This window comes from Primulina huaijiensis, chromosome 3 (assembly GCF_012295235.1).
Source record: "Primulina huaijiensis isolate GDHJ02 chromosome 3, ASM1229523v2, whole genome shotgun sequence".
Lineage (NCBI taxonomy): Eukaryota > Viridiplantae > Streptophyta > Magnoliopsida > Lamiales > Gesneriaceae > Primulina > Primulina huaijiensis.
The window spans coordinates 606,517-628,932 of NC_133308.1; the positions used below are offsets into that span (position 1 = coordinate 606,517).

At 34.7% G+C, this 22,416-nt stretch overlaps 5 protein-coding genes across 5 annotated transcripts in view; 2 read left to right on the forward strand and 3 right to left on the reverse strand.

Moving 5' to 3' along the window:
* The window catches only part of LOC140972776 (vestitone reductase-like), a 6,826-nt gene extending 5,757 nt beyond the window's left edge, over positions 1 to 1,069 (reverse strand). Inside the window, 2 exon segments of the mRNA XM_073435192.1 lie at positions 129 to 653; positions 920 to 1,069. Of these exon segments, the coding sequence (XP_073291293.1) occupies positions 129 to 653; positions 920 to 1,055 (661 nt within the window). The 5' untranslated portion in view covers positions 1,056 to 1,069.
* A 1,498-nt stretch (positions 1,070 to 2,567) lies between these two features.
* On the forward strand, positions 2,568 to 5,850 carry LOC140972775 (probable protein S-acyltransferase 14). The gene is made up of 7 exons (XM_073435191.1): positions 2,568 to 2,989; positions 3,741 to 3,951; positions 4,036 to 4,127; positions 4,467 to 4,590; positions 4,743 to 4,828; positions 5,096 to 5,161; positions 5,373 to 5,850. Exons 1-7 carry the CDS (start codon positions 2,780 to 2,782, stop codon positions 5,496 to 5,498), a joined length of 915 nt encoding a protein of 304 aa, XP_073291292.1. The 5' UTR covers positions 2,568 to 2,779; the 3' UTR covers positions 5,499 to 5,850.
* Positions 5,851 to 7,041: 1,191 nt separating this feature from the next.
* LOC140972774 (probable protein S-acyltransferase 14) lies at positions 7,042 to 10,240 on the forward strand. Its single transcript, XM_073435190.1, has 7 exons — positions 7,042 to 7,435; positions 8,167 to 8,377; positions 8,462 to 8,553; positions 8,893 to 9,016; positions 9,163 to 9,248; positions 9,516 to 9,581; positions 9,793 to 10,240. The coding sequence occupies exons 1-7, from the start codon at positions 7,226 to 7,228 to the stop codon at positions 9,916 to 9,918; spliced, it is 915 nt and encodes a 304-aa protein (XP_073291291.1). The 5' UTR covers positions 7,042 to 7,225; the 3' UTR covers positions 9,919 to 10,240.
* A 744-nt stretch (positions 10,241 to 10,984) lies between these two features.
* On the reverse strand, positions 10,985 to 14,099 carry LOC140972777 (proline-rich receptor-like protein kinase PERK9). Its single transcript, XM_073435194.1, has 4 exons — positions 13,546 to 14,099; positions 12,695 to 12,955; positions 11,733 to 12,593; positions 10,985 to 11,649 (listed from the first exon to the last, which is right to left on the reverse strand). Exons 1-4 carry the CDS (start codon positions 14,000 to 14,002, stop codon positions 11,141 to 11,143), a joined length of 2,088 nt encoding a protein of 695 aa, XP_073291295.1. The 5' UTR covers positions 14,003 to 14,099; the 3' UTR covers positions 10,985 to 11,140.
* Positions 14,100 to 17,770: 3,671 nt separating this feature from the next.
* Positions 17,771 to 19,912, reverse strand: LOC140972778 (UDP-glucuronate 4-epimerase 3-like). Its single transcript, XM_073435195.1, has one exon. It carries the CDS (start codon positions 19,425 to 19,427, stop codon positions 18,123 to 18,125), a length of 1,305 nt encoding a protein of 434 aa, XP_073291296.1. The 5' UTR covers positions 19,428 to 19,912; the 3' UTR covers positions 17,771 to 18,122.
* Between the last annotated feature and the right edge of the window lie 2,504 nt (positions 19,913 to 22,416).

Sequence of the window (22,416 nt, forward strand, 5' to 3'; positions counted from 1 at the left end):
ATATATATATATATATATATATATATAGAAAAATAATGGGAATTGTTGCAAGAAACTTTTTCCAAGTTGGGGAGGCGGTAGCAAATTAACACACAAAGATCAGATTATGAATTTAACCATGCAGATACCAAAAAACAAGGCCAGACATATCTTCACTGAATCAGGGAAATGAGAACAGATAAAGGGACCGTGTATCCATTACGGGATCACCGTGACAAGATCCAATCCATGGTTCTCTGCAAATTCAATAGCTGCTTTCTCTGTCAATGTCTTGCTTATGACATATGATCCCGCTGAAGCTCCCACGCTTCTCATTAATCCCACATCAGTCCAAGAATCCTCATCCACAATGTCCAAATTCTTGCCATTGTAAATAACAGTTGATGCACTCGAAGTGTATATAAATCGCTTCACAGTTTTCGAATCAGTGAAAGCTTGTAAAATGGTTAGGACACCATTGATGGCCCTTTTGGTCTTTGTTTCTTCTTCTTCTTTGCCTTCTAAATCTAAGGCATGAGCGACGTGGAAAACACCGGTGCATCCTTGGATGGCGGGTACGAAGCTCTGGGGCTCATCAAGATCCGCGTTGAAGATTTGGAGCCTTTCTGATGCGCCTGGAAGATTTGTGAGGTAGCTAACGTCCCTTCCACCGTCTGTTGCATAAAAATTATATACATATGCCAAGAATAAGTTTCCACGCGTTATTAAATATGGAACCATACAAATGGGATTTAGTTATGGACATAATCTTTGCTTGGTTCTCTGAAAAAACAAATTTCATCGACAAGGAAAATAATAAAAAGAGTTATGTTGCAAACGGTCGACTGAGCCACCACGAGCAGGTCGCCTCGCAAGTTTTTGGGTGGAATCAAACTGAGTTATTAATTTGCTTACATAAAGAATAAACAAGCATATATACCTGGATTTGGCCTTACAGTTGTGTTGACAGCGTAACCAGACTGAAGAAGCTTCAGTATAAGCCTTGATCCAAGGAAACCAGTCCCACCAGTCACACATACTCTTCCTTTCTTGCTACTATGATTATCCTCTTCCATTAATAATTTCTCGTTTTCAATTTCTCTGGACTGTTTTTATATATATATATATATATATATATATAGACACACACACACACACGGCTGATCACACACACATATATATATATATATAGACACACACACACACGGCTGATCACAGCTTCTATCTAGCTAGGCTCTAGCTGTCTGTTTGTTTTTTTTAAAGATTTATTTGTTTGTTTTCGACTTCTCTCTGTCTGATTTTAACACCGTCCACACATGTAACATATTTTGTTTTACTTGGACGAGGCGGCGAGATATATATATTTTTTAATGATCAAAATTTTAACTTTTGTGAAAAAATCATTCACACTAACGAAATTTTGTAAAAATATATAAACAGCTTTTGCACATCACATGTCCATCTTGTTACATCATTCAACTCTTAAAAGACCCTCGTAATCAATGTCCTATTTCGACATATGCTTAAGACAAAATCAAGGCTGTGAGAACAAAAGGTAAATAATTTGAAATATATTTTTTGTCTTGTAATTTGATTTTTTTTTTTTTCATTTTTGAATCTTTTAAACAATAAATCTGTATTTAATCATTTAACTTGCATTTTTTTTCATTATTGATAATTGTACTAAATTGTGGCTCAATTCAAACTATTGGTTACATATGTGAAATAATTTAGAATATTTAAGTGTAGCAAAGGTCTCATTCTTGGTACCAAAGTGTGACTTGCTTCAAATTTTTGGCTAGGTATAACATACACAATAACTTTTTCAGATGTTTTACTCTATTTTGTGCTATGACAGCACTTAAATGTACAGAATTTTTACCAAAACATATTGAATAACAATTACAAACCAATGCACAATAATTGAGTAGACATCGCCTAAAAATTCAATAAATTTCAGATGATCATTAAACTGCGAAAACTAAGTCTGTAATATGTAGTAAATATCATTTTCAAAAAACAAAATCCTAGAAATAGGCATCATATTATTGTAATTGATTTTAGGAGAATGCTGAAACATTTGTGACCAAACCGAGAAGGGGATAAAAACATCTATATATAACTGAACCTGGTCTTTTTTCTCGTTAATTTTAACAATTAAATTGAGGGAATGATCAACACATAAATTTATTTGAAACGATTAAAAATAAATCGAGAACACCAAGATATTTGAAATCGAACAAAAAAAATATGATAAATTTATAGTATTGAGCCGGGTATTTCCCAATTAATCAATATCTATACTTCTATACTATTTTATTAAGTTTGATATATTTAGAGTAACTAACTTTGATGTCATGATCTGTTTTAATAATTATATATATTAATAAAATGTTAAAATTTTAATGTAAGTTATATCTAGTCCAGCGGATAGAGTCATTGTTTCTTGGAATTTAGGTTATAGGTTCAATTTCTATTGAAATTGTTTTTTTATTTTTTTATTTTTTAATTTATATATGTAATCATGATATTAAAGTCATTTCAAAATACGATGTACTGAATAAACATATAATTTTAATTCACCAATCTACCAACATATTGCATAAATGCCCCTCTTCGTTCCTTCCATTTTTCCCAATTTCATTCCTTGGTACCTCAATTGTCATACTCTCCACGCGGAATCGATGAACCCTAACTACTCCCCTACTCACGTCACATTAACCGATTCAATAACCAAGACTTCTGTGTGAAATTCTTGATTTTTTTTTCATTTTTTGTACTTATTTAATTGATTTATATTATGCATAGATCTGGTGTAATGATGGCGTGGAATGTATTCAAATTCTGCACCGCTCTCCGGGGTCTAGGTTCGATCATGATTCTATTGGTTCTTGGCGTCGTTGGCGTCTCATATTATGCCGTGGTGATCACGAATTACGGGCCAGCGCTAGCCGCCGGAGGGTTGGATACTCTGCAAGCTTTGGCTGTGTTGATCTCGTTTCATTGTTTGGTAATTTCTTGCCTGTTCTTTGGAGTTTTATATGTTGTTTTTGCATATTGATATCCAGCTGCTTGTTTACTTTACTGTACAGTTTTTTGGGAAATAGTATGGAGTTTTTATGTGCTTTGTGTTATCCTGGAGTTGCATGTTTCTTTAATTATACTCCACCTCTTTCGTCAAATTAAATTGGAAGGTCCCGTAAATGTGGATTTTTTCTTAATTCTTAAGCTTGAATTACACTCTAAATAGTTGGAATTTAGGAAATTTTGGACCGTTATTTCATGGTTTTGGCTTACGTGGTAATATAGTTTTATTGGTTGTTAGTGTAATTAGTTATCACAATTAGTTGGCTATTAATAGAAATTCAGTTGTTGTTCAGATAGATGTTATTGTTTTTGTTGTGTTCCCTTAATTTTGGAAACTGATGGAAAGTTAATAAAGTATCTGAAAACTAAAGCAATAACAGTTTTCGATTTTCTCGACATATATCAATTACTCTCTCTGTCATCATGTGTTACATCTTGTAATTTTATCGTTACCATTTGTCTCTCACGCATATAGAAATCAATATTCGTTAGGATTGTTTGATTTGAAAGATTGGTTGATTTGAAAGATTTCAGTCCTGTTACCAGAGAAATAGTTTCACAAACTGATTGATTACAAGAATGCTAGGTTTTAGCTGATTAGTTACACGTTTGTTGGATGATATGATGCAATATTGGGGAGCAAGAAACCTGATTTTTTCAAATGCTCAATGCAGTTAGTAATGCTATTATGGAGTTATTTTTCGGTTGTTTTCACGGACCCTGGTAGTGTGCCTTCAAGTTGGAGGCCGACAATGGATGAAGAAAGGGGAGATACCGACCCTCTAACCGCATCAGAATTTCAATCCGATACAGAGAATAGAGGAATCCGTTATTGTAGAAAGTGCAATCAGTTAAAACCACCAAGATGCCATCACTGCTCTATCTGTGAGTTTTTTTATGTGGTTCCTCGTCGCTATTGCATTCTTTTATATTCTGTTTCCTATATTAATTGTTGATATTTCTATTTAGGTGGGAGGTGTGTACTAAAAATGGACCATCATTGTGTATGGGTAGTCAATTGTGTTGGGGCATTAAACTACAAGTATTTCCTTCTCTTCCTGGTATGATCAGATAACTCTGAAATAACTAAATTGGTTGGTTTTCAGGTCTTGATGATTATGCATGATATCTAACAGATTCTGTATCTTGGTTTTGAAATAATCTTTTCTGGGTAATGGAGTTTTCTTGTGTATGTTGATCTGTTTTGGTGTTGATTTTTATCATCTTATGTGTGGCACTGGCAGCAGTTATTTCTAACCTATGCTCCTTGTTGATCCTTTTCTCTGTTTCTTTAAAAATGAATATGCTCTCAGCTTTTGAAAGTATTTTTATGACTTTATAATTGAAAATATATTGACCAGTTTATTACATCAATGACCGATGATTCACTTGTGATGCAGTTGTACACGTTTCTCGAAACTAGTCTCGTCGCATTATCATTATTACCACATTTTATTGCATTCTTCAGCGATGGAGAGATTCCTGGGACTCCCGGAACTCTTGCCACAACTTTTCTTGCCTTTGGTAAGATCACATTTCCTTTTCTTTCCCATTCAATTCTTAAGGAGCAATAAATTTGGCTCTGTACGATGGGGGTTGAAGCAGTGTCAGCTCCTGCTCCCCTTCCAATGCTTTGCTGTATTCTGCTGATGCTTTCTCCTTCTCATTTTTTATAGTGTTAAATATGGCATTTGCATTGAGTGTTTTGGGATTTCTGATCATGCACATATCAATGGTGGCTGCCAATACCACGACCATTGAGGTACACTTGTTCATCTGTTTTCACAATTTGATTCTGACGATCAGTGATGCCTTCTCTCTTCTGATTCAAAATTTTATTGGGACACATTGAATATGCCTTAAATATCAAAGGTTCGTGTATATTCCTGGGATCCATAGCATGTTTTTAGTTCTTCTAACGGATAGAGAGATAAAGATAGGTGTAAATGGTCAACTGAAGTGATCCTCTCTGAGACTCGCCTTGTTTTTATGTTGAAAGTAGCTGATGTATTTTACTGGCTTATATTAGGCATATGAGAAGAAGGCCACTCCAAAATGGCGTTATGATCTTGGGCGGAAAAAAAACTTTGAACAGGTTGGGCGTCTTTCTGTTTTAATAATCATAACACTGCTTTCAGTTTCAATTATAATTTAAATCTCTCTGAATGACCATATTGCTTGAAATCTGAATGAGCTGTTATCTGTAGCAACTGAACCTGTTTCTCAAGGAAAGTATGTGGCTTTCTCCACATTTTATTTTGTGTTCTTGTTCATACATCTTTTTAAATCATCCCATTGTGTAATAGGTATTTGGGATGGACAAGAGATATTGGTTTATCCCAAGTTACTCTGAAGAAGATTTGCGGCGGATGCCTGCTCTCCAGGGTCTTGAATACCCTTCAAAACCAGATCTGTCTCCACAAGAATTCTGAGAATGATCACATAATCATACACCCAACTAAGTTTACAGATGCTACTAATCCAGGACTGGGACAACCAGTAAGCTTACTCTCTGCCGAAATAACATTGAGGAATCCGGCTGATTAGAGCTGATTTGATGATGTTGACGGTGAGGTTGTTTAGATTTTGCTATCACGGCAAGAAACGGGGCACTGTATGATACAAAATGTGCCAACTCGTTGGTGGCTTTGTATGTTGTTTAAAGTTGTAGATTAATATTAGCATCTCACAAAACTTTATATGGTGGTATATTGTAGGGATTCTGGCACACTTGTGTAATTTTTTTGGTTAATTACCTCTTCTGTGAATACATCGACAAAAATTCAAGCAATACAAGTTCAATGAATAACTGCAAATATCTCGAACTTGACATATAAATATAAATTAAAGCTAGAAAAAAATTTGCACGAGTTAATCAAATATCAAATTACATATAAAATATTAAACGAAGACAACTAAAACATGTAATCGAAGCTTCCCAAAAATTTAAAAATAATGAAATATTGTATTTTTTAAAATTTAATACTATGAATAAGAATATTATGAAATATAATGCATGCTTTCACACATCTTCACAACGCACAAACATCAATAAAAATATAGGTCTTTGATATTTATATATGATGATGGATATATATTATATTTAGGTTTTATCTGTAAATGTTTAAAAAAAATTGATTGTATAATTTTTATTTACAAATTTTTATAAAATTGTAAAAGAAAAATTCATAATAATTTTTTAAAAATACTTACAAACACTATCTTAATATATAAAAGATGTAGAATTTAAATATTCAAGCACTAAAAAAAGATTGGGAGGATTCAATTTGAAGCTAGAGTCAATTTTTCCATTCAAATAAATGGAAAACTTTCAGAAATTTGAAAAAAGATACAGCTTGCACTTGACTTTATCTTCTTTGTTGTTTTTGTCAATTGTTCTAGATTAATTATACTTTGTTGTTAATGGAAGTCTTCTTGGAAAAGATGTGGTCCACTTCTAGAAGTTTGACTTATTTTTCACTTTTGATTCTTAATGTTTCAGTGTTTCCCGTTTAGGGATAAATGTTTATAAATTTTGACCAAGTGGTTATTCCATTCATTTAATTGTTAAAACTAACGGTAGATATATGTCACTCATTTTTCTAAAATCGATCAAAATTTGTGAACGATTAGGACTAAATTGAGAACACTGAAATATTTGTGATCAAACCGGAAAGGAACAAAACATTTATGACTAAACTTGATTTTTTTGCCGTTAATTTTAACTATTAAATTGACGGAATGATCAACACATAATTTTTTTTGAAACATTTAGTATTAAATCGAGAACACCAAAATATTTGAAATGGACCAAAAAAATATGATAAAATTTATAGTATTGAGCCGGATCTTTCCCCATTAATCATATTACTTATTAATCATCATCAGATTAAAGTCACTTCCAAATACAATGTACTGAATAAACATATAAATTCAATCAACCCAATCTACCAAGATATTGCATAATTGCCCCTCTTCGTACCTTCCATTTTTCCCAATTTCACTACTTGGTACCTCAATTGTCATACTCTCCACGCGGAATCGATGAACCCTAACTACTCCCCTACTCACGTCACATTAACCGATTCAATAACCAAGACTTCTGTGTGAAATTCTTGATTTTTTTCTTATTTTTGTATTTATTTAATTGATTTATATTATGCATAGATCCGGTGTAATGATGGCGTGGAATGTATTCAAATTCTGCACCGCTCTCCGGGGTCTAGGTTCGATCATGATTCTATTGGTTCTTGGCGTCGTCGGCGTCTCATATTATGCAGTGGTGATCACGAATTACGGGCCAGCGCTAGCCGCCGGAGGGGTGGATACGCTGCAAGCTTTGGCCGTGTTGATCTCGTTTCATTGTTTGGTAATTTCTTGCCTGTTCTTTGGAGTTTTATATGTTGTTTTTGCATATTGATATCCAGCTGCTTGTTTACTTTACTGTACAGTTTTTTGGGAAATAGTATGGAGTTTTTATGTGCTTTGTGTTATCCTGGAGTTGCATGTTTCTTTAATTATACTTCACCTCTTTCGTCAAATTAAATTGGAAGGTCCCGTAAATGTTGATTTTATCTTAGTTCTTAAGCTTGAATTACACTCTAAATAGTTGGAATTTAGGAAATTTTGGACTGTTCTTTCATGGTTTTGGCTTACGTGGTAATATAGTTTTATTGGTGGCTAGTGTAATTAGTTAGCGCAATTAGTTGGCTATTAATAGAAATTCAGCTGTTGTTCAGATAGATGTTATTGTTTTTGTTGTGTGCCCTTAATTTTGGAAACTGATGGAAAGTTGATAAAGTAGCTGAAAACTAACGCAATAGTTTTCAATTTTCTCGACATATATCGATTACTATCTTTGTCATCATGTGTTACATCTTGTATTTTTATCTTTACCATTTGTCACTCACCCATATAGAAATCAATATTCGTTAGGATTGGTTGATTTGAAAGATTTCAGTCCTGTTACCAGAGAAATAGTTTCACAAACTGATTGATTACAAGAATGCTAGGTTTTAGCTGATTAGTTACACGTTTGTTGGATGATATGATGCAATATTGGGGAGCAAGAAACCTGATTTTTTCAAATGCTCAATGCAGTTAGTAATGCTATTATGGAGTTATTTTTCGGTTGTTTTCACGGACCCTGGTAGTGTGCCTTCAAGTTGGAGGCCGACAATGGATGAAGAAAGGGGAGATGCTGACCCTCTAACCGCATCAGAATTTCAATCCGACACAGAGAGTAGAGGCATCCGTTATTGTAGAAAGTGCAATCAGTTAAAACCACCAAGATGCCATCACTGCTCTATCTGTGAGTTTTGTTATGTGGTTCCTCGTGGCTATTGCATTCTTTTATATTCTGTTTCCTAGATTAATTGTTGATATTTCTATTTAGGTGGGAGGTGCGTACTAAAAATGGACCATCATTGTGTATGGGTGGTCAATTGTGTTGGGGCATTGAACTACAAGTATTTCCTTCTCTTCCTGGTATGATCAGATAACTCTGAATTGACTAAATTGGTTGGTTTCCAGGTCTTGATGATTATGAGTGATAGCTAACAGATTCTGTGCCTTGGTTTTGAAATAATTTTTTCTGGTTAATGGAGTTTTCTTGTGTGTGTAGATCTGTTTTGGTGTTGATTTTTATCATCTTATGTGTGGCACCGGCAGCAGTTATTTCTAACCTATGCTCCTTGTTGATGCTTTTCTCTGTTTCTTTAAAAATGAATATGCTCTCAGCTTTTAAAAGTATTTTTATGGCTTTATATTTGAAAATATATTGACCAGTTTATTACATCAATGACCGATGTTTCACTTGTGATGCAGTTGTACACGTTTCTCGAAACTAGTCTCGTCGCATTATCATTATTACCACATTTTATTGCATTCTTCAGCGATGGAGAGATTCCTGGGACTCCAGGAACTCTTGCCACAACTTTTCTTGCCTTTGGTGAGATCACATTTCCTTTTCTTTCCCATTCAATTCTTAAGGAGCGATAAATTTGGCTCTGTACGATGGGGGTTGAAGCAGTTTCAGCTCCCCTTCCAACGCTTTGCTGTATTCTGCTGATGCTTTCTTCTTCTCACATTTTATAGTGTTAAATCTGGCGTTTGCATTGAGTGTTTTGGGATTTCTGATCATGCACATATCAATGGTGGCTGCCAATACCACGACCATCGAGGTACACTTGTTCATCTGTTTTCACAATTTGATTTTGATGATCAGTGATGCCTTCTTTCTTCTGATTCAAAATTTTAATGGGAGGCGTTGAATATGCCTTAAATGTCAAAGGTTCGTGTGTATTCCTGGGATCCATAGCATACTTTTAGTTCTTCTAACAGATAGAGAGATAAAGATAGGTGTAAATGGTCAACTGAAGTGATCCTCTCTGAGACTCGCCTTGTTTTTATGTTGAAAGTAGCTGATGTATTTTACTGGCTTATATTAGGCATATGAGAAGAAGGCCACTCCAAAATGGCGTTATGATCTTGGGCGGAAAAGAAACTTTGAACAGGTTGGGCGTGTTTGTGTTTTAATAATCATAACAGTGCTTTCAGTTTCAATTATAATTTAAATCTCTCTCAATGACCATATTGTTTGAAATCTGAATGAGCTGTTATCTGTAGCAACTGAACCTGTTTCTCAAGGAAAGTATGTGGCTTTCTCCACATTTTATTTTGTGTTCTTGTTCATACATCTTTTTAAATCATCCCATTGTGTAATAGGTATTTGGGATGGACAAGAGATATTGGTTTATCCCAAGTTACTCTGAAGAAGATTTGCGGCGGATGCCTGCTCTCCAGGGTCTTGAATACCCTTCAAAACCAGATCTGTCTCCACAAGAATTCTGAGAATGATCACATAATCATACACCCAACTAAGTTTACAGATGCTACTAATCCAGGACTGGGACAACCAGTAAGCTTACTCTCTGCCGAAATAACATTGAGGAATCCGGCTGATTAGAGCTGATTTGATGATGTTGACGGTGAGGTTGTTTAGATTTTGCTATCACGGCAAGAAACGGGGCACTGTATGATACAAAATGTGCCAACTCGTTGGTGGCTTTGTATGTTGTTTAAAGTTGTAGATTAATGTTCGCATCTCACAAAAACTTTATATGGTGGTATATCGTAGGGATTCTTGCACACTTGTGTAATTTTTTTTGGTTAATTACCTCTGCTGTGAACACATATCGTATGACTACTCAAATTCAACATCAAGCTCGGGAAAAAAAAAAAGAAGAAAAAACTTGACGTGTTAAAATTTATTATAGAATTACTTCTTTTATTCAGGCTATTAAAGTTTGACGTAAGGATTGGAAGAATCCAGGATTGGGGTAACATGAATTGCAAGTTATACTTTTTCAAGTAAAAAGTTTGGAAAACGTTAAAGCATCCCGGCACGTTCATTTCATATGTTTACTTTTCATGTATGTATAAACAGATTGAAAAGAAATTGAAACAGCAGAAAGAACACCTCAGCAAGAATTCACTTGGCAGGAAGCCAAGGGTACAAAAAATTCAGAGGGAACAAAGACAGAAAAGCCAGAGAGCCTGCCAATTGAATACTCGTGACCCAATTTCAACAGTTCAAAAAATAATAATTAAAATATAACTTTCATATAAATTCATTCATGTCAAGTTCTGTTTAAAATCGAGCAGGAAAAATCTTTTTATTTATCTTATTTTATTGTTTAAAAGCCAGCAGGACAGATCTTTTTATTTTATTTTATTTTATTTTATTTTCTTTTAAATTCATTATGCAGTTTTACTGTTAGATCAAAAAACAAGTCTACGTAAACTATTGTAGGACTTTGGGCAATGACTACTCAATCCGGTTTCGGAACTTCAAAAAATATGAAAGCTGCGTGAGATATGCCTACTATGCTTATACTTATTGGATAAATATCAGCACTAAGAAAACAGGTAGATTGAATACCATTTTTACCCATTCTACCGACTCGATTCCATACCGGCCTAGAATTTCAGAAGCAACTTAAGTCCTGGCTGATACACGGTGCAGGCATATAACATTTTGCATACTTTGCCATCAGCAAAAAATTGGTACAATTTAACTCTTCTGGAGTGACATGTTTGAGCAAGAGTTTAAATCGATGCCATCCAGTTCTTGCATCACAGTTCCAATGTCTGGCCTCTGGTCAGGAGACTCGTTCGTGCAAAGAAGTGCGACTTCTCCAAGCCTAGCTGCCTCAGATTCCTTGAACTTTCCAGCAAGATTTGCATCTATAAAGTCTTCGAATCTTGATAATTCCGCCCCGTGACAGTTTAACTGCGAGATTCTGCTCTTCCCCGAGAGGATTTGAAATATGATCATACCAAAGGCATAGACGTCGCTCTTTTCAGTGAACCTGCCTGTGGTGGTGTATTCGGGAGCTAAGTACCCCATCGCAGCACTACCTTTTAACGTTGAGAAAACTATGTCGTCTGCTAATAGGTTGTGAAGGCCGGAATCCGAGAGTAATGGGTTGTAGTGCTTATCGATCAGGACTTTCTCAGCTGATATGTTACGGTGAACCAATGTTGGTTTGTTATTCTCAGTTCCATGCAAATACCCAATACCTGAAGACAAGAACACGAGTATGAGAAACAGTATTACGATCAAGAACTTTTTAACAAAATAGATGACTTGAATAAAAGCTGACCTTTGGCAATCCCCTGGATTATAGATTTCCGAGTGGGCCAATCGAGAACATTCCCTTTATCTACTTTCACGTCAAGGTATTGCAAAAGGTTCCCATTCGAAACGAACTCATATATGAGGAAGCACTCTCCCCTCCCCTTTGAACAACAAAAGCCTCTCAACTTCAAAATATTTTCATGTTTCAGTGAAGTCAATAGCTTCAATCCTTTGAGAAATTCAGTTTCATCAGACTTGCAACTTATCTTTGAAATGCACTTGATAGCAACTGCTGATCCGTCCCTCAATATCCCTTTGTAAATAGCCGAGAAGCTACTCTTCCCCAATAAGTTAGTCTCGGAGAAGTACTGAGTTGCAGACTCCACTGCATCCAGAGTGAACATGTAACTTTCAAGAACCTCCTGAGAGAAACTATTTCCATCTTCCCGCTTAGCCAGAGGATCCCAACTGTTGGAATACTCAAGACTAATGAGAGGGGATGCAGTTCTCCTGCAAATATCCTTAACTTGATCAGTACTTGGTCGATCTTCGCCAGAATCAAAGGCACTCCCGATTTTCTGTTTCCTGCGACGATGCCATGAAAATGTAAAAAGAGCAACCACTGTTGAAGCAACAATCAATCCAATAACTATAATAACAGCTGCAGCAGCAGTGTGGGTTCTCTTGGACTGATTCAACCCATTTGGTAGAACATTTGCTGACTCGGGGATATCTTTAGAAGGAAGATGACCAGTACCAGGTCCAAATGGCTCAGGTTTACTGGAATTTTTACTAGAATCAGCACAAGCATTTAACAAAGAAAAACCGATCCCACACAACCCTGGATTATTGGCATACTGGAAACCTTCATTCAGTCTCTTCAGTTCTTTGTTTTGACATACAAGAAAACAAACCATGTCATTAGATAACATTATTATAACAAAAATCATCATTTGGAAACTGCAAATCCCAAGATTAAGAAGATACCTAGAGGGACATTGCCAGAAAGAGTATTATTTCTGACGTCAAGAACTTTGAGCAACGGTAAATCCGCCAATTTAGATGGGATCGAACCGAAGAGATTATTGAAGCTCAAATCCAACCTAGTCAAAACCATTAAACCGCCTAGACTCGCAGGAATAGCACCAGATAACTTGTTGGACTGCAGAGCCAGAACACTGAGTTTCGTTAAAGAGCCAAGTTGAGTGGGAATGCTTCCACTTAATTTATTGTAACAGAGTTGCAACACTGCATAAATATAGAGAGGGGAAAAAAAGTAAGTTGTAGCTTGATCACTATAACTAAATGCAGAATATTTGCAACTCGTGACAATGATCAAAGCTAAGTGACAGCTACAGGACCACGGCTTCATTCTCCATTGTTAATTAACCAGATTATAACATACCCCACACCTCCCAAATACCTCAACATATTTAATAATAGATAAATGATAAAGCCTTCTTTTTTAAGTAAATGATTCATAGTGAAACAAAACAGATCTAACAGCAAAGTTTTCAACTTTTGCTCTTCACCTTTCTCCTCCCAACAAACCCTAATACCCAAACCACAGAAAATAAAATAAAATATGATTACAAAGGAAAGAAGAAGAATAAAAAAGCCAACTGAAAAAAAAGGATCCGATATTATTTACTTTCGACCAACTACACTACTGCTATTTACTTTCAATTCACAAAATCGAAGAGAAACATACTTTGCTTGAAGGGAGGAAAAAGAAGAAAAAAGAAAGAACTGGAAGACCAATATAAGTGTATTTCAATTAAATTTCTCTGGTTTTTGTCTGAGAGAAGAGAAGAGAGAAAAATAACCCAAGAAATTACCTTGTAAGCTGAACATAGACCCAATCTCCGAAGGAATATGACCAGAGATATTATTAACGTTGAGATACAAATCAGAGAGGTCAGTCAAGTCAGCGAGCTCTTTAGGTACAACCCCATGAAGCTCATTGAAGTGCAAGTACAAACCCGTCAAGTTCTTGAGCTGACCAATCTCAGGTGGTATTTGCCCAGAAAGCCCTTTCCCTTGCAGTGAAATGTTAACCACTTGACCGAATTCATTACATGCAATCCCTTCAAAGGAGCCATCGCAGGGACCAGAAGTAGAGTTTAGGGACCATGAAGAAAGAACGAAATTTTGAGGGTCCAAATAAGCTTTGATTGCCATTAGAAGAGGTAAAGAAGTGGCGTAGGAGTTAGAGTTTGCTGGTTGGGAGATTGTGGGTGGCAAAAATGGGAGAAATGTGGAGGAGATGATGATGAAAAGGGAGAGTAAAGCCATTTTTGCTGGGTTCAGAGAAAAAGCTCTCTCCTTTGCTAGGAAATTGACAAAAAAATTTCTTTTTTAGGATCAAGATGGTGACTGCAGTGAGTGTGTGGGAGTGTCGATAAAAGATTGTTTTTTTATTTTTTATTGTACTTCCAAAGTTTGAAACTTTCTTGGATTAAAATGGTGACTGCCAAGAGAGGTTTGAGAATCAAGAGATGGGCTGAGTACAGATTGAACATATTGAATAATAAACTATATTAAAAATAATGATTTTTTTTTATTACAACATACGCGAAAGAGAGGATCGAAAACTAATATTTTTTTAGAGTTGTATCGAATTTGAGTCCGTCTCTGATACAACATGATAAAAAAATTTGTGACTTTTATTTAGATCAAAGGGCAACGGTAATTATTATTTCAAATATTCGTTCTTGGACTGATATTCTAGGTAGGAATAGGTGAGCAGATGGGTTGGGTGGTTGGATAATTCACTAGGCCAGATTTGAATTCTTGGTTACTGGGAAGTCCGGTAGTCGGTCGCCTTACGACAGCCTTTTTAACATGGGGAAATGCGCGTTGTTATTGGGTACCCATTTTTTTATAGTAATTTGAAAAGTACCCTTAAGCATTTGCTATTGACAATATGCACCTTGAAATTGCGTCTTTGGCACATTAGGCCTCGTAATTCCATCTGATTGTCATAACACACTCTAAAGTTGGTTTTTTAAAATAAAAAATCTATTAGATTGCGTTTGAATTGATAAATTTGATTAAGATTAAGGATGTAAGTAAAAGATTTGAAATGACACACGTATTTAATATATTTGAGATCAACTATCATTAGTATTGAAATTGCTTTATTTGATATCGACTATATTTGAAATTGACTTCAATTTCTTCATCTAAACAAGTCAAGAGATTTGAAATCTATCAATTTATGTACAATTTTATAATCTTCACAATTAAAAGATAGATCAGTTTGAAGATTCAATTATTCTATCTAACATATTAATATGTTTTATTTAAAATACTGAAAAATACACTTATTGGGTTATAGTGAAACAGAACAAACGTGATCGAAATGATGCATTGTTTTACGTGATAACTGATGGAAGTTCGAGTTGTCTTTAAGATTATGTTTTTCTTACAAAAAACAATTAAATACGATAATCGAGTTTGCTAGAGGCGGGGGAGTTTTAGGTCCGGTTGTTAGGGGTGCGATCTGACAATTACCTTATTGTTTTACAACAATTTGGTACCTTAAGTTTGATTGTCTTACAATTTGGTCCTAGGTTTGACAACACTAGGGTGCCTATTTTATTATTAAATGCAGGATAGAGCACCGAATTGCAATTTTGGCTGACACGCAAGATGCAGTCCGCGTATTGCATGGGGCTACTGAAGATTTGTTATTTGATGATGTCTCCATTTTTTGAATCAAAACGAAACAATAATTGCCCATTTCAAAATTGATTATTTTTTTTAATATATTTTATGTTTCATTTGGTAAATCTAAAGTAAAAAAACTTTTATGATAATTTTATAGATTAATTTCGTGAAACAAAATTTTAATCCAACTCGATCTGCAAAAAACTCTCAATTTTTATGTTAAAAATATTATTTTTAATTGAATGTATTGATCGGATCGATCTGTTTCACGAATATAAATCCGTGAGACTAATGTGATTTGATTGATGTATAAAATTTGCAATGAAACATGATACAAGAAAATAAAGTTTGATAAAATTTGCAATCAAATATAATACGAAAAAATAAAATTTGATTTAAAATAATTACTGAAATGGTATTTTTCAAATTTAAATATGTAAAAGATTATTATAGCCGTTCGGTGCGATTAAATTTAATACTCGAACCATTGGAATCTGCATATACATTTTTATTTTAGTAATTTTTAAATATATAATATGGAGTTCTCGATATTTTTAATATTCACCTATTTCTCTGACAATTTTTTTTATCCCGAGCACTAATGATTCAAAAGTTTATCGCATTGACTTAGGTTCTCCATCATTTTAAAAAAAATTAGTGGATTGAAAACATATTTATTTTTCTTCAAAAAAAAGAAATATATATATATATATATATTGATCGATATATTTTTTATGACAATAGAATCCATCGTTATTATTTTTGTTATACATTGAATAAATCGTTAGATTAACACAATATTTTACAAATCAGCGATGAAACATGACAAACACCATCATTTTAATTATTACACATATAGGGCTGGTTGAGAAAGTTTTGAGATTCCAAAATCAAAGTGATCAAGAAACATGCTTAAAATTTATTGATTTTACATTAATCAATCCAATCATATCCTAACATTAAAAATAAGAATGCATTTTATATATTTTTGTTTATTTGAAGATAAATTGATGTCATGTCCCGTGTCTCCTTTGCCACAGTATCTTCAAAAGCTAACGCACCAAATACTGAAATGGTTGGTCCATACCACGCGAAATCAATACTGTAGACACAGATATGTAGAAATTTAACAAAATTTAAATTAGATTTTTATAAAAGAACATCTAAATACAAGGAGCACAATATAATTTCATCCATATTTATTTAAAAAATCCTACTCTATTACAGAAAATCTAAGTTAGAAAACTTGAGCCTAGTTTCTATTTCTGTACTACATCCAGTAATTGGAGCAGCACTGGGTGCTTTGGCCAAAAACAAAGGAGAAAAAAGGACCACTGCCACCTATTATATCATATTTCTGAGTAAATATAGATAGCCAGTATTCATTCACATGTTCTTGATACCTGCATACAGTGATTTAAATGGTAGTTCACCACATTTAGAAATCCATCATAATTTAACCCTCTCCGTAAAAGAAACCACGAGCCCGGGGCCGGCACCAAACTTCCACAATGTCATTTTTTCACCTCTAAAAATGTAAGTTTGGCCACCCCATATTGGACATGTTTTCTCAAGATCGTCGCAAAAGAGCACTTTTATTGAAACTACACTCGAATTCACCGACGATTTCATACTTCTTGCCATCACTTTCCAATACATCTTTCCTATAGGATCAATTAGCGCTTCATCACGGATTGACATACAAAACATAGCATCCATGAGAAAGTAGGATGATTGAAGCCTAATTTCAGAATAAATCCTTCAAGCCTTCTGGTTTGTTCCCACAAATGCTCAACACTTCTTGACCATCTAGTACATTGCCTATGATTTATTAATCGACAATAATACACCTTGAAACCAACAGCATTGGATGATGTGTTCAAGGCATCTGATGATTGTCCGTCCGTCCTGAGCCATCACAAATATTTATGTGTAACAATGTGGTAGCCATTACATCAAGATCCTATGGAGAATGTTCTCATAAGATTGTTTATACACAGCACATATTTCACTTATGTTCCTATGTAAATGTAAATAGCTCATACCTGGCTATCAAAAAATGGAAATCTACTTTGTCTAATATAATGCATCAACAGATCTAACACTTTAATACGGAATTCTCTGCTTCCAAATCTGATATGTATCTAACGAACGGAAACATAAACAGATTACATAAACTCAAACATCAAATGTACCTAAATATGCAACCCTTTGAATCCATTATTAGTCCAAAATCATAGAAGTGAGTGCCTGAGCAACTAATCAACCAGCATAGATTACCATTTATGGAAGAACAAGCAGTTAAAAAGCTGGCATGTACCATGTACCCCCAAACACGATATAGAAATTAAATTACTTCATCAATAAATCCGCCAACAAAAAACGGTAATGAATCTAAATAAAGTTTGTAATAGCAAAACTATCTTGTGCTACTTTATTTAGATTGAATTCAGATGATACAAGTCCATGAATTAGCAAATTGCTCTATTAGTCATGAATTATACAAATTATATAAACTACAACAATTACGATCCCATGAGTGAAAAATGGAACACCGGGGGAACCAATGGCTTCCAAACCACAAAAGCTTCTTCACCATGAGAGAGGAATTTCCCCATTATATCACACTCAAGACTTGTGGAAACAAGAGAATTGCCAACAAACGGAAATAGCTTAAAGCAATTGTAAGAATTGAAATGAACCAAGAATGGAATGATCCTACCGCACAATTGAAAAAATCGTATTACTGTGCGCTCTTCTTCCCGTTTGCAGAGTAACTGAGGTACCACCGAACAAATTTCTTCAACCCTGTCTGAAGATCAGTCGAGGGTTTATAACCAAGCTCTTTCTGAGCTAAGCTTATGTTGGCATGCGTAAATTGTACATCACCATTCCTTGGCAACTTCATAACCAACCTCTTAGCCTTCACCTTGAGTAACCTCTCTAAAATACTCACAAGATCCGAAACTGGTACGGGGGATGTGTTTCCCAGATTGTACACCCGCAATTGAGCCGGCCCCTTCTTCTTGCCACCACTGCCGGTACTTTTCTCTGCGGTATCTAATGCACCCAAACAACCTTTTACAATATCATCAACGTAGGTAAAATCCCTGGCCACCGTTCCATGATTTGCAGCCTCAAAGATTGGGATCGACTTCCCCTTCAAAATATCCCTAGTGAAAAAGAAGTATGCCATGTCCGGCCTACCCCATGGTCCATAAACGGTGAAGAATCTCAATCCAGTAAGAGAAAGCCCATATATATGATTATAAGTATGTGCAATCTCTTCACCGGCTTTCTTAGTAGCGGCATACAGGCTTGCAGGCTGATCAGTCCTGTCCCTCTCGGAAAAAGGAACCTTAGTATTCAATCCATACACAGAACTACTCGAAGCCCACACGATTGCTGGCTGCGGATTCGCATTCTTGCAAACCTCAAGCACACTAACTAGGCCGGCAATGTTGCTATGTACGTAGGAGCTAGGATTCTCCATTGCATAGCGAACACCGGCCTGCGCAGCGAGATGCATAACATGAGTAAAGGGCACAATATCAAAAAGTTTCTTTAATAGAGCAGCATCATTGATATCACCCTCCACAATGTACACCCCGATTCTGTCTAAAAGTGCTTGTCTAGCCCTCTTCAGGGAGGTATCGTAATAATCATTGAAATTATCAATCCCCAAGACACCGTCCCCCCGCCGTTTGAGGGCGGAGGAGACATGAGTTCCCACAAAACCAGCAGCCCCTGTAACCAAAACCGAAATCCCATTTCTAGACCTGGTTTTAGCAGAGGCCCTGACCCTTTTTTCGAAGTTAGGGCCTTCATAAGAGCTTCTAAGGGACCTTCTAGAGAGATCTGAAGGAACAGGGGATGAGGAAGAGGGTGATCTATAGAAGAACAAAAAGATCAAGCCTAGGAAAACAAATGACCAAAAAGCGAGCTTGGCCAGAGAAGAATGCAGCCTCACCCTATTGTACGGAGACTTCTCCATCTTGAACTTTCCTGGGGTTGAAGGGGCGCTGTCAATGTGCTTCATCTGTGACATTAACTGAAAACCCAAAAAAAAATTCGAGATTTGACGAGTTCCCACGACCAATTTCCCTGCCTTTGCGGCCTATCTGCTGATTTTCTTGGATATTCTTGAAATCAGAATCCAAGGAATATGGCCTGTGCGTATAAACAAAATTTTGATAAATGCGGGTGCTGAGGACTGAGGATTACGTACCTAGACATGGTGGTGTGGAATAGTTCTACGGTTTATTCATGGGGAATCTTTGGTTTCTTGTAGAAAATGTTTGGTGGTGGCGGTGGTGATTGAATTTTTTTTCTTTTCTTCTTAAAAAAAATATCACTTTTCTTTCGTCGGGTTCCTATGATTTTTACAGTGGAAAAGAGATTTGAAAATTGATGATTGAATAAGAATGGTGATTGGCGAGAGGGCCAAGAGATTTGGGGCGGAACTAAACCAGAGGAGGGAGTGAAATGCGGTCTCAACAAAGTTTAAAATAGATCAAAGCAAGAGTGGTCTTTGTTTGGATGGATGGATGGATTCAGGGCCTGTCTTCCAATATCAGTCAAATTTATTATTTTTAATTAGTATGACTTGTGAGTTTAATTATTATTATTATTATTATTTAGAATACAAATATGATATTATTTCAAACTACAAAAATCTAATATAATTGTTCATCTTAACGAGACTTGAGCATAGATATGAGACTTGCTTATCTCGGACAAACGTATAAAAGTTAGACTGAGGTCTAACTACCTGCAATCAACGAGACTCGAACTAAATGGTATATTTATCTTATCTCATAATTTAGAAATCAAATTATTAATATTTGATAGCTCTTGCTAAATATCAAGTCAAACACATAATGGGGTAGTTTCAAAACATTGGATAATTAAATTTTCTTGAAAATGGGGTAATTTAATAATTAGTTTTGGTTGATAGTAAAGGTAAAATTTTATCTCACATGGTCTTAACCAATAAAATATTTTGTGGGGGTTATTTATTGTGGCGAGGATTAAGGTTGGAAATCTGTTGAGGCTCATTTGTGGAGGAGGTGGTGTGGTGGAGAGATTTTGGGGGTAATTATATTATTAGGGGTTCTTAACTCCATTGCCATTGGATAGTGTTAAGGGTATGAGTTTTGTGGGGATTTGTTTTCTCTTTTTTATATCTAATTAATTATTTCATTCTCTCAAATATATATATGTTTACCTGTTTTTTTATACATAGTTTAAAATTAATTGAAAAAACAAAATTTTAAAAAAATGTTTCTGAATCCAAAAAATGTATTATATGTTCAGGACAACTGAAAAATGAAAAACATTCTAACTAAGGATGGCAAAAGGTCGGGGAGGGGCGGCTTTCCATCCTCATCCTCATTCCCGAATTCCATCCCCACCCTCATATCCATCCCAATCTCTGCTTTTTCGGGTTCGGGGAATCCCCAAACCCGAAACTTCGAGGATCAACTTTCCATCCCCGTCCTCATCCCCATTTCAAAAATATTAATATGGCAAGACGATGACGGATTCGGAGATTTTCTCAAACCAAAACTTATTATTATCTATTATTATTATAGATAATATTAATATTAATATCAATATCAATATTAATAATAATATTATTATTAATATTTTAAAAAATATTATTATTATAATATTATTAATACTAATAATACTATTATTTTATTATTGATATTATTTTCGGGACGGGTTCGGGGATGAGGATAGTAATCTCATACCCGCCCCGAACTACATCGGGATTTAAAAAAATCCCCGAACCCAAACCCGAAAAAATCGAAGATCCCCATCCCCGTTTCGGGGTTTTTCTCGTGGGGCCCCAAACACGTGGGGAAAATTATCATCCCTAATTCTAACAGATCTATATCTGTACAACGGATCAATTGGTGTATACATAAAATGAAAAGTAATATTTTTGGTATAAAAATAATATTTTTCTTATGTTTGGTCAGATAAATGATTCGTATCACAAAATTGACATGTGAAACAGTCTTATAATTTTCTTTGTGACACATGGGATGGAGGAAGTAGTTATTATAATTTTAAAATTTGTTAGATTAGATATATCATCAATGGAAATTAACAATCTAATCATAGATGATAGTGATATTATTAATTCAATCTAGAGCAATTATTATTTTTCCAATTATATGTACAGATGACATACATAAAATATTGAATAATATATTATATTGATGATTTGAAATGTATATAGAAAGAAAACAATGAGGGGACGACATTTTGTAACACGAAGTGGTCAATTTATGGAAATATACCAAAAGCTTTTTTTTTTTTTCTGATGCAAATATAATCTAAAACTCTGCCAAAGATTTAATAAAATTCGTTACAGCTGTGAAAGTGATTTTTCGATGTCCTTTTTTTTAGATGTTCTTTCGCAGGCTCCTTACCGTAAATGCTACTGCATTGTTTTTCACGATTATATTTTTTTATTGATAAAAAAATATTTTTATAATAATCACTTCGTTTTTATTTCACAATATTATTTTAATCTTAAAAAGATAGAATTACCTCATCAAAATAAGACACTTAATGGTAGCTGTATTGAAAATAATGACATCGGAGAACAATCTTGTTAGTTAACACAAAAACTTATATGACCTGAACTATTAAAAAATATTAGCTATTATGTCAAAAATATTATTTTTCACTTTAGATATGAATCGAGTCGATCCGTAACATTAATATAGATATGTGAGACCGTTTAAATAAAATGAGAACACTAACCATGAAGCAAAGGATAAATTTTGTTAGATATATACTTTTATTGCTATTTTTTTTTTCTACAAACATTTTCTTAGCATGTTACGAATATCATTCAAAAACTTTTTTTTATTATTATTGAAGTTTAATAGATAATCATTGAAATTAAAATGGTCTTGTCGCACGGTTGCACCATCTGGGAAACTTCGTCCATTTGGAGTAGAAGTAAAAAAAAGAGGAAAAATAAACAAAGAAAGAATTTGCCTCCACATGGTTCTCAA